General features: G+C 36.4%; 1 protein-coding gene across 1 annotated transcript in view; it reads right to left on the reverse strand.

Annotated features, from left to right (window-relative positions):
- Positions 1–215: 215 nt before the first annotated feature.
- LOC136755362 (versican core protein) overlaps positions 216–12892 on the reverse strand; it is a 48927-nt gene continuing 36250 nt past the window's right edge. Inside the window, exons 12-16 of the mRNA XM_066711889.1 lie at positions 10044–10202; positions 9146–9228; positions 3757–3901; positions 2879–3061; positions 216–2599 (exon numbers count right to left, since the gene is read on the reverse strand). Of these exons, the coding sequence (XP_066567986.1) occupies positions 2466–2599; positions 2879–3061; positions 3757–3901; positions 9146–9228; positions 10044–10202 (704 nt within the window). The 3' untranslated portion in view covers positions 216–2465. The remainder of the gene's footprint in view (positions 2600–2878; positions 3062–3756; positions 3902–9145; positions 9229–10043; positions 10203–12892) is intronic.

Consider the following 12892-nt stretch of genomic DNA (forward strand, 5'->3'; position numbering starts at 1 on the left):
TTAATAAATACCCACACAGAATAATAGCATATAATTGATTTGACAATGTCTAAAAAGCCATTTAAAAAACATTCAATTTTTAAAAACCTTTGTGTGATTTTCCTATGAATTACTATTACTATTATTATTATTATTATTATTATTATTATTATTATTATTATTATTATTATTGATGCTGATGTTGAGGAATAGAAAAGAGACAAGACACAAAAGGATGTAGTAAAACTTTTTTGGTTTCTTTGGTGAAACATAGCATGTATAAAAAGTTTAAAAAGTTTAAAAAATAATAATAATAATAAAAAGAAATAATTCACAAACTTCCCAAACATTCACATTATACAATAAAAAGTTATAATATAAATATTTTTCAAAAATGTATTATGTGCATTTTAATGATAAAAAACAGAGAACAAAAAAAAAAGAAACAAACAAAAAAAAAAGGATCATAAAAAATGAGAAAAGAACAGATTTTCTACTTGGTATTTGACAATTTGGTGGTCTGTATAGAAAACACAATGTTTCAGTGGAGCCATAGCAGTGTTAACTGATGGATATCATATGTGCTGGTCCATTACCTTCCCCTGAATGCCTTCATATTTCCTATAAGTATTTCAGAGTAAATATAATACGATCCTCTTCATCACATTGAACAATGCTTTGCTTGTGTCATTCTCCTGCAATGCATATATAAATACTGCAAAAGAAACATTCGCAATGTTGTAGTGCGATTGCATCTCAGAATATGTAGCCATGTGAAAAAATAGAGCAGTTTAAAATAAATTATTTGAATCATCTTTCAAAAAGGCAATCATTCAAGTCTTTTGTAATGTTTCACATAGTACATTCTTTAAGTAGTAGTTTTAAGTTATGCGAATAGCACGAAAGCATAAGCAAAGGCAAGGTCTACACTGGGAATTGGAATTTATTGCCACAGATTAGGGAGAAAAGTAATCTAAGGTTGTCTGTAAACATATCAAGGAACTCAGGGGCCAAGTGTGGACATGAATAAGGTACATTTTCTCTTTCAGAAACCACCTTTCACTTCTGTAGGTCAACAGAATATATCCAGGAAATTAATTCTCTATGGCTTTTCTCATTCTCTTAATTTTTTTCTTTTCCAGGAAATCTTTCTAGCCGGAGCACTCAGACACACACATTCATCAACTTTTTTTTTTTTTTTTAACATTTTAATATATTTAAAAACAAAAGGATTAAAATGGTTATATATACAAAAATTAATTTATTTTTTACAATAAAAGTATCATTTAAAATGCAGTTCTCTAATTACATTTTAGTATGTGCTGGTGAGCTATTCAAAGCTGCCGTTTCAGAAATATGACTGTAAAAGCACTTTGACTTCCTGTGAATAAATCACACCCCATGTTAGATCCTCCTTTCAGTCTCAGAAATTTGTCTGGTTGATGTTGGCCTCTTTAAAGGAATAGCTCCTTGTTGCAGTCCTCAGCTCTGTCCTAATCCTATATTCCCATTTTGTTTTATTAAAAGAAAAAAATGTGCTTCAAAACGTATTGCATGGAAGGCTTCTGCATGCTTGATACAATTTCTGAAGGGAAAAAACCCTCAATTGAAAGCTAAATTACTCCCTTTCATTTACCTTGACATCAAACATTCAAGGATCTTAGCTCCTGGAATGTTTGATATATTTTTCCCACAATGCCTTGCTATTTTAAATATCCTTTCCTATAAAATGTAATTGCAGCTTTTCAAACAATTTCCAGCCTATACAAGGAGCAGCATAAACATTGGCTTTTAGACCTTTTGAATTCCAAAGTCTAATAAACCAGTATTAAACATCTGCTTAAATCTGATTATTTATTTACATTATTTAAGCATTAAACTGACACCTATTTACATGTTGTTGTTGTTGTTGTTGTTGTTGTTGTTGATGTCGAACCTTTTCGTTATTGTTGTTGCTTGCTGTTGTTTTCCCTCCCCGCTGAACATTTTTAATACAGTATTCATATGTGCTACTGGAGGCCAGCACAGGGACAGTGTCTTAGGCTGGAAATATGTTTACCAACTTAAATATGTTTACCAAAGTAAATACAAGAAAGAAGAAGAAAAAAAAAAAAGCAATGTTAAAAACCAAAACCAAAAGCAATGTTTATATCTATCAGCAAATGGATCTTGTCAGTCATCCAGATTGACAGGAGACAGATTTGTCAGTGACCAGCTGATTGTATTTTTCTTTTTTGTTTTGTTTTCCTTAATAAAGACAGTCTCTATCATTTAGAAAAATAAACACAAAAACAATTTAAACATGTTGAACATTTTACAGGCACTCATTTGTGGGGTGTTCCTTTTGCACTGAAAATGCTTCTTTTTTTTCTTTTCTTTTTTGAAAGACTCCCGGTATACGCTATTAAAGGCACTGTTCTCAAGGGCTTTGGCTGGATATGCATTGAGATGTTGTCTTCAGATGGTATGAGGGACCTCTGTGAGGCTCAGGGCCTGCTCTTTTCCGCCGTACTGACCCAACGATGGATGTGTCTCGGAGAGTCATTGGGATTCCTCTTGGCATTGTTGATGAAGTTGTTGTAATAGTATCTCTGGGAATAAGCCTTCTGGTATGTTGATGCTACAAAACAAAATGTGTACGTTAGGTAAATCAGTTAGTGAGTAAATAAATAAATATCACAGTGTAGTAAACTTTATTAATTAACTGGCTGTAAAACATTTTTACTCTTGGAACCAAAGCATCCGATTACTGCCTCCCTGTCATCACTTTATTTATATGCACATTCATATAATAAAGTCACATATAATGAGGCATATGCATCCCTATGCTGACCAGTTTTAAAATGCCCCCCTATGAAACTCGATAAACACCCGTGTCATTCTGGGATTCAAAACTTACGGCTCAGGCAGGAGATTTTGGGTTCGTCCCATATCCCGTCGCCTCTGCACTTAATGATCGGGACGTGTCGCTGGATGAACCCTTCTTTGCAGTGGTATCTCACAAGAGCGTTGATTTCATAGCGAGGCCTCATCCTGCCGAAGGTGTGAGCGTTTTGTACAATCGGGGGCTGACCACAGGCAACTGTGAGAAATGACACAGAAGACCCCTTAAAGCGACATACAAGAAGTTCCTGTTTTCTTTTGAGTTAATTTAATCTGTACCCTAATACAATCCATGGTTAACAAAATACAGATGTTTGTAATTTTTATCTTCAGTGCTACAATAAGAAACCTATGACTCATAATCGGGTGTAAATCCTAGCAGTAAGATATATTTATATTTAAATTCTCTTTTTGTTGCTCACTCGTATTCTTGCATTTTCTGAGATATAGTTGCCTGAAAGTAGATTTCACTCCTTAAATGTTGACATAAACCTACTGATGTACCATTTTTATTCACTTCATTTAATTACACCCCCCCACCCGCAAAAAATGTATTACATAAATAAATAAATAATATAATCTGATTACAATAGTAATAGTAAACACTTTTAGTGCAGTCTTTTCTGAACAATGGGAAGGATGGCTTGTGTGGAAGATACGAAGACAGTAAACAATAGATAATGTGGCCTATTTTTATACAGTGCATAGCAGATGCGTCAGGTCATGTATAGTTTAGAGAATTATTCATATTAAAATCATTTCAATATCAATTTCACTCATATTATTTTATTTTGGAGTGGTCCACATTTGTATTTGGAAAGACTATATTCAATTCCTCGATGACTCATAGGTTTTCGTTTAAAAAAAAAAAAAGAATTACAGCAAGTGCTTTACCTGTGCCCTTCTTGCAGGTATAGGTGAGGTGATAATTACACGGCACGTCATTCCACTGGCCGTTCTCGTGCCAGATCATCACCACACAGTCCTCTCCAGACGAGAAGAAGCTGTCAGGTTGGTTCGGTCTCCAGTTCTCATATTGCTGAAGAAAAAGTCAAAAGAGAAATGAAGGTTAATTACAACACCAGTATTTTGTTAATGGTTCAGATTCCCACTTTTGTTTTCCATTGTTTATTGTTATATAGTTTCTAACAGAGCACTTTATGACCAAAACAAGACTAACACATTTCTGAGATAAGAATATCTTTAATACGCTGTTCTGGTACTTCCACGGCGTAATAAATGTTAAATTACTGCAGAATCAATTTCCTCTCATTAACTCGATGTGATCAATATCACACTGCAGTTTTCTAAAATTAGACATTTGAATAATAGCCATTATAAGACTGTGCACTGCAAAGTCATGGGAACTCTAAAATATTTAACTGTGGTGCAGAGGTGAACACATTTCGCTAGGCTGTGGTTTGGCAGGAGACTTGAGTATCTCAAGGCATGACAAAACTGCTATGTTGGATCTGATAACTTCATTAAGTTGATTTGTTTTGGCGGGCTGTGAGAGTGAGTTCAATCTGAAATAGAAAAATTTGCTTCACTGGAATAAGTTCCATGTTTATAAGTAGTGCAACAGCGCTTCTTCTAGTTTGTCTAAGCTTTCTTAAAGCCTTATTTAGATACTGGGTTAAAGGTGGTAAATTCAATTGCAATAACTCTTCAACCCCTTTCCATTGGTGCAAATCTTTGAACCACCCATGTGAAAGACGCAGATGTGCCTTTTTTCGCAGACTGAGCAAGACTGCAGGAATTCTGCATGTAATATAAACGTCACAGTCTGATGACTAGCTTCTGTCACAGTCCTTTCTTTGAGGAATGTGCAGATGTCTGGATTTCAGATTGCCACGTTTCTTTAACCCGTGAGTGATATCTTTCTTCAATTACGAGAAGGAATCAAAAAAAAAAATGTTTTAAACAGTCAACTGCTGCTAGATAACCATCTCAAAACACACACCAGAAAGTACTCTTTTTCTATAATTTAAAGCTACGTGCTTATATGATTCCACCAGAATCCAGCACAAACTTCAGTATCATTATTAATAATACCAATACTATAAAACACACTTTTCTACTTTTGTTACACTTGCCAGACTGTTTAAATAGAATCCCCCTCCCCTGCCCTCTGCCAAATCTATGTCCTTCTCTATATAACCATTTAACACAGTTGACTAGATGTTAGCAACTCTGTGGGATTGCATATACAGATTACTGATCCACTGTGTTAATTACAGGGAGCTGCGCTGCAGAAACAGTTTTATGGTGTGTAGATTACTTTCAGCACCAGTTTCACACTGACAGTGGCCTTATCTCCCTCCAGCAGCCAGCAACCCGTATATTAATTCTAAAGAGCCCATTAAACTGCAGAGGCATTGCATTTAATAACCATACACCACCATACTACGGCACTGAAACGAGGATATGAGATTCTATTAACAGCTTTGGAAATGTAGTTGTTTATTTGAGAGAACAAGAGTCAAGAAATAAGACTATTTGAATCTTTACAGTGCTTTTAACTTTGCAATAGGAGTAGTTTAAAAAGTAATTTAATAAAAGAGGCTATGACTGCTTTTATTTCTTTCTATTTCCTGTTCCAAGAGTACTTTGAATTTAAGCAGGTTTCAAATTGAACCTATTACGTTCAGACTCTCTATACAGTTTGAACGAAGGAGGTAGGTTTAAACAGTTTTGGTATGTACATTTTCTAAAATACAACTTCCACCACTTCATGATGAACAATGTAGGATGGCAATCTATCCAGAAAAGATTTTAAAACAGCCACTTTCAGATGTATTCATAAGATGTTTGTCTTGTATAGAGCAAAATAAAATATTATACTACTACTCCATAACATGGATGCAGTAGATTGAAAACGTATTCTATTTCTATCAAATATTAAACATAAGACTACTTCATTCTGAATGCAGATTGATGAAGTTAATCTATATTAAGATCGCTACATACTTTAATTAAGTCTTTGGACATCAGGGTTGATGAAGGAAGATTTATTTCGTCAAGACGGCCACTTTAAGCAATTGATGATTTATTCATGCAAAGCATTACTTTCAACTTGATGCAGGCTCTCTTTTTTGGAGAACCTACAATACCAATAAGAAAGTAAAGCCAAAGCTAATATTCTGCTGCAGCAAATGCCCATTTCTTTTACAAGGCAGCAGTGAATTGTAAGGTATATGGGACACTTTAATATCATTATACAGCATAAAAGCACAAAGCTATAGAGATATATTTAAAATAAAGTCACAAATGCCTAAAATGCATGGTTAAAATACTATACAACCCCTCAGCATTCCACATGGGTGCGCTATTTCCTTATAAGTATGTATATTTTTATCTAAAAGCATTTATCTAAAGGTGTGTGAAAATTATGAGGTTTGGTCTCATTTACCAGCTCTAATTATTAAAGGGATATTTAAGAGACTTGAAGGTCATTGTTTTTCTGTTGTAAAACATCTTGGAGTATAATTCAGTTATTAGCAAAACCATGCACACTTTATTCCAATGTGGATACTTTTCTTCTGATAAATGAACACTTACTATGTGATGGATGCAAGTTATTCTAAAAGATGTATTGTGTAGAAAAAAAGGGAATCTATGAACCGATTGAGTGGATTTCCCAAAGACTGCAAAGATGGCATTTAACCCCTGCCCTTCCCTGGCAGTCCAACAATATGTGTCACAGATTTAAAATATTTCAATGTACTAGACAATCAGTCCATCCTAATGACATTGAAAAAGACAGGACACTCCAGCTGCTTGGGCCTTGGTTGCACTGCCCCACCTATGTAGTGAGGCTGTGTCTCATCCTTGTAAATATATTCTTTTCATATGGAAAAAAGAGAAGGAGCTAAATGAGAGTTTGGCAGCAGGAACTCAATGGAAGAGTGCCCAGATGTTCTCCTCTGTAGGCCTATGCATAGGACAGGCCAGTTGGCCATCACTGCTGGCTCAGACCCATGAGAAATGTCATTTCAGGTCTCTGAGGACTTGAAAGAGCCGACTTCACCACAACGCAACTGCAAAATTACTTCCAGAAGCCGTCCGGGCACTAACTCCCCTCTCAAGACTGCATATTACTGCACAGATCCAGAGCAGATGCAGGAATGATATCAGGTTGGAATTTCTCTGGAACAATTCCCAGGGAGAGAAATCTATTTAATGCTGCCGCAAAATGGTATATAGGCTTCTTTTAAAAGTTTAATTGAATTGATCAAATCTCTAACTAGACAATTACAAAAGCAAAACGTGAAAAAAGTAAAATATTTTTTTAAATCCTACGCTGCGTACTAATATCACAACATCACTCATATAATAAGGTAGCAACTGCTTCCCACAAATTGTCGATTCTGATGATGTTTCAGCTGGTAAGGGCAACATTAATATCGGAGTGAGAGAACAATGCCACTCCTTGCAATCTCAGCACCTCAAGCCAAATTTGCGGTTTGTTGTTGTAGTTGTCGTTGGGATTCTTCGACAAATTATACCAGCTGTGTGCCATTTTCCTCAGACCTGGGCTTAGAAATCAAGCTATCTCTAGCATTCTCACCAAGCCTGGGTGGTTCCTCTATGTCCACATGTCAACACAAGGCGTGTGACTTTACTGGCCTCCAGGGATGACTCATCATCTGCCTTTAGAATAACACACTGGGGCGTCTAGCACTTTTGTGGATGTTAAAATAAGCTCTTCCCCTAGTATATTTTCAGAAAACATTCTTCATGTGAAATTTGGCATTTGGTCTGCAAGCCTCCATTTAACTGTGTTGTGCATATTTGACAGGGCTGGGTTAATAAGAGAGAGTCCCTATAAGTGAAGGGTTTAGAGTTCCAGATCGGTTGGTGGCCATGAGAGAAAGTCTGCCAAACCTTTGCAAAGAATGGTAAAAAAACTGAGATATCTCATTTAATATCAAGACCCCCCACAAATATGGAAAAGGAAGGGACTGCTCATATGAAAAGTGTTAAAAAATGATATTAAGCAAGAGTTATGATGAGATTCTTGGTAGGTCTTCAGCTGCGTACTATTGCTTTTTTTTTTGCTTTTTGTTTTTTTTTACTTCTGAAGGAAACTGATGGCTTTTCCGTTGCTCTGCAGGGACTGTTTAAACGGCAGTTATTCCAAGCTTACTGCTGATGATTTTCAGCATGACAGGTGTTGTTCATCTGCTATGGCCATTTGTGCATTACTCTAACAAGCAACTCCTTAAACAGTCCCAGCGTACCTGTCCACACATGTCCTGTCTTTCCTGTTGACTAATTTATTTATTTGGATGGCGAGCTGAACTAACAGGCAGCAGATGGGTCCTGAGGCTTATCTCTGAGCCCTTAGGCCTTTTGTGTTGTTTCAACTTGTAACAACCAGATCCGAACTGCAGGCCATGAGCAGTAATTAGCCACTTTCCTGCTTACTTTAAGGAACTCTCATGTCAGGATGTTCTCTACTCCTGCTGGTCTGTTTGACAGGGAGCACTCAAATGGGTATTTGACACCAGGGGTCAATAGCATACTCTCTCTCACACACACACTAATACTCTCTCAGACAGATAAAGGTCCTGACTTTAGAGTTTTGACAGGCTCCACAAATCTCTTAATAATGAACATATTTCCATATTTCTACAAAGCTTCTTTCCTCTTTTATTGGCTCTTTCGCTGTTGTTTTGTATTGTAGCATAGCAACTTGTGTTCTCATACCTTTTGCATTCCCATTTTCCACACTGCAGTGTATCCTCTCCACAATGTTTGGAAGTGTATAAGTATTGGAAACCACCATTACCATGAGCAAACCGCTTTAGTGGACATGATTTTAGGTAAACAGATTTAATTGTATTTCTCATTTGGGGTATTTAGGAAATTGTGTGATGAAGTGATTTCAGATTTCCTACAGTGTATTTCTTTTGTGGTACACATCCAGTAAAAACAGCCTGGAACAATTTTATAATCATAGTATGTTTGTTTAACTACAATAAGATACACCCCACATTTTGTTAATAATTCAGAAAATACCACATTTAACCTAATAATTTTTAGAATTACAGCATCACAGTGAGAGCTTAACAGACTGAAAGGAAATAGCTTAAGTAATTTATATTATTGATCTATTTTTCTTTCATCAATCTAATAAATAAGGTGTTTCCCAGTGCCCTTTTAAAGTAGGCACCACACAAGTCACATAAGGCTATCTGTTACACACAGTATGATCATTTGCAATGTTTATAATCATTAAACATTTAAAAGGTATTTTTTGCTTCCTACATTGACTTACCAAAGTCTTGCCATCAGTCCAGCGGAAGTCCTGCTCAAACATCTTATCATTCAATCCAATCCATTGATAGTCATGTCCCAGACCTGGAGAGAAATTGTAGGCACAAGTAAAGCCTTTAATTCTTCTACCATATTAGGCTTTCAGTTGAATATAGAAAAATAAAAAAGAGAGACATTTTTATACTCATGAATCATGTTTCCTGTTCCCAAAGCCTGCGTTCTAACAGTATGTGCAATTTAGCAGACATCTTTTTTTGCCAAAATGTAGTCATTAACTCCAAAGTCTCATCTAGTTCATTTTAAATTATAATTGGAGATTAAGGAATACTGATCCTCCAGGAATCCTATTTGATGTTTGGGAAATGAGCATTGCTTAAGAAATCAGCTAGGATAGTTAGTTTTGGCACTACCTTATATCTTTGATGAATAGCAAGCAGTTTCGGGGAAGATTTCTAGCACAGAATTGAGAATTGTCTCAACGATCTTTATAAATTAAACAGCAATCAGCAATCAATCAATCGAACACGGCTATCCATGTGGTAGAGGTGAGAATCAAAGTTATCTGTTATTTGTTTGTTTTGTTAGAAAGTAGGCCAACAAGCTCTCTGAAGTTTCTCTCTGCTGTTTTGGTTTAAGTAGCTCACACAGCAGACCTCACCATGACTTTTCACTACTGGATAAAACAAACGCAGTCAGCACAGTAGCTCTGTCAACACCGTTGGATGGGTTTTGCTTCGCAGTGTTAGGCAAACGGATAAGACTCAGATTATCTCCACACATTATGTATATCTGAGCCCATCAGCCTCCAGGGTGAGAGTCTCCCTTTTGCTTTAAATTAGAAGCAGCCCCATGCTGCCTTCCTGTCAGCCCTGTGAACTAGAGCTAATAGCAGCACTTACGGTTCACGAACAGCTGCTCCTCATGTGAAAGAATGCTGGTCAGGTGAGCGCCCTGCAGACGGCATTCCCGCTCCGCCGTGTCCCACGTGCGCCGATGCGCGAAGTACTTATAGCAATGGCCCTGGAACTTGTGCCAGCCGTAATCACACGTCTCTGTATCTGTAAACAAAAGAAAGGCCATTTACAATCATCTCCTTTAATTAAAAGACTGAATTACATTTAAGCTTAAGCACCTTGAATTCAACTGGTAGCTTAAGGGTCCTCATGGTCCCATTGCTTTCTGATGTAATAATTATAAAAAGATATGTGTTTATATTGTATATTAGTGTAGCCCTCGATCTTGGTCCTCCTGTTTTTCCACCTGGGAACCTAACTAGCCAATTGTTAACAAATTATGAACTAATAATTATTGTCTTCAATGAACCAATTTAACTACTCTTCCCAGTTCTGATATTGTTAGTGATTTAAAGAGAGCTAGCAAACCTGCTGCAATATAGCCATTCTGTACCAAAGTATTATTGGGAATTAGTCAAAAATCTGCTTTAAGTCTACAAGGAAAACCTATACACAAAATCAATTGCAATCACATAAATTATCTGAAAGAGCCATTTTAATGCACAAAATCAAAATGACAGATGTGTGTGTGTTTTATACACATGGTTTAATTTACCATTTTAAGAACCAGAACTCCTCTTACATTCTTGGCAATCAGCTATTCTGCTTTTTTCTTTTTTAAACTAGTCACAACATTACTAAGATAAGGGATTTTTCTTTCTATTTTCATATAATATGTACGTAATCATGCTGGAGGGGAACCTATAAAAGCATTGGCTACAAATTGCAACTCTAACAGTAATCTTTTCAATTTTGGCAGCTTGAATTTAGCTCTTGGTTTAAAAAGGGAAAAAAAATGTTGACCTTTCTACAAAATGGAGACACTGACAGAAACTGGATTTTAATCCCCGCCTCAGGGAGACAAATCAAATGGGATACCCCAATACGAATAATAGGTTTCTGTTAATGAAGACAAACAAATGTATGGTAATTGAACCTATCAGAACAGAACAGGTTGGTGAAGACCTAATATTAAGACCATAATGACGCACTTCAGGAAAAACTAATTATATAGTAATCAGGCATTTGCTATTATTGTGTTCTGTGATGGGAATCTACATTTTTTGCTGATTTGATTGAATATTGTGTTTAAAGAGATTTCTCTGAAAGAGCAGTGTAATTACATGCCATAGCTGTTGAGTGATGGCAGCTTTCTTTATGTAAAACACAACACAACAACAGGCCAGCAGGGTGCAGTGTGTGCTTGTCTGTGCTGGTGTAGAAGCTATAGTAATGTACATAATGAAAACTTGAAGTGAAAACAGAATTTGTATTCAAAACATTTCTGTGGGATATGAGGGGATCACATATCTCTCCCTTGAAGCAGCATTTCTGTTCTTCCACTAGGTATGTACTCTGTATTAATGGACATCAGACTGAACGATTATTGGAATTTCTGAATTAGAGTATATCATTTGAAAAATAACTGGCGTTTGTGCATGGAAATGTAAGACATACGATGACACAGTGTACCAGGATGAACGTGTCACAAACCCCAGCGATGTGGTTGAAGACAACAATTTGGAAACATGAGGATAGGATCCTTGGATCACTTAGTTAATAATGGACACCAAACAAGCACCATGGGTCGAATGTCCTCCTCTCATTTGTAAACTTTCTTATGTTCTTCCGTGTAAACAGAGAAACAATGAAAGTCAAATCGAAAGAAACCAAATAGAATGTGTTTTTCCTGCATTAACTTAACAGCAAACTTTTCCCACAAAACTTCATGTACCTGAAACCACGCGAAGGGAGAGGGCGTGCTTGGAACACTTCACACCGAATATGACTTGCAGAGGGGATTCTCTGGTTAACTGAGCCTCTCTCACTGGAGGCTTTCGATTTTATAGCTGGGGACCTCCTGTTCTCACAGGAAGTCTGGAGTTGATGTGAGAGGGGTGGGACCGAAGGGGGACTGTACCTTGCTTGTGAATGTCCTGGGAGAGCCAACAGAAGTCTAGGAGAGGCCTAGCTCAATCCAAAATCAAGAGCAATTATATAAGAAATCTCAGATTGTTGATCTCATGACGAACGTCTGTAAAAGCCTAAAACAACAACACATGTATGTTTGCTGAACTACAGGCGGCTTGCCAGGAATCTATGGGTCATTAAAGATTTACTGCACTGTATTACACACTAAGTGCAGCTATTATAGGACTCTAGTAAGTCGCTTAAACAATAGGGAAAAACTTAGGTTCAGTCTACAAATACAGTGAAAGACCTCCACATTGTTTCTATAGTATTGCCAAGGCTCATTTACTATTTTAATGTCCTTGAAATTTGCTGTTAATGTTATCTGAAATATATTGTATTATTTATTCCTTTATTTTGAAATGCATGTCCAGTTGGGTTTCTGTGTCTTTTTGGTTTTGTTACTTCTGAAAATACTGTATTATTATTATTATTATTATTATAGTAAAAGTAACACAGAAATTATGGAAAACGCCCAATGTTGCCAATCAATACTTGTGGTTTAAGAATGGTCTTTTTTCATGCCCACAGTTGAATCTTCTTTAACTCACTCTCTGCTTTTTTGAAAGAAAAATGATGGTAACTGCCAAAGTTTCAACAAAAATTCACACAAAGCCCCTCAGAGAGCCACTCTTCTGAATCAGTGAGTATTGATATTCATAGAAGGAATGCCTCCAATGGAAGAAATACATCTAATTGTTTCCTCTTCCTACAGTACCACATGCATTAATAAGAAAACATTTGCTTTTAATGCAGATCTCTTT

Source organism: Amia ocellicauda, chromosome 8 (genome assembly GCF_036373705.1).
Source record: "Amia ocellicauda isolate fAmiCal2 chromosome 8, fAmiCal2.hap1, whole genome shotgun sequence".
In the NCBI taxonomy this organism is placed as follows: domain Eukaryota; kingdom Metazoa; phylum Chordata; class Actinopteri; order Amiiformes; family Amiidae; genus Amia; species Amia ocellicauda.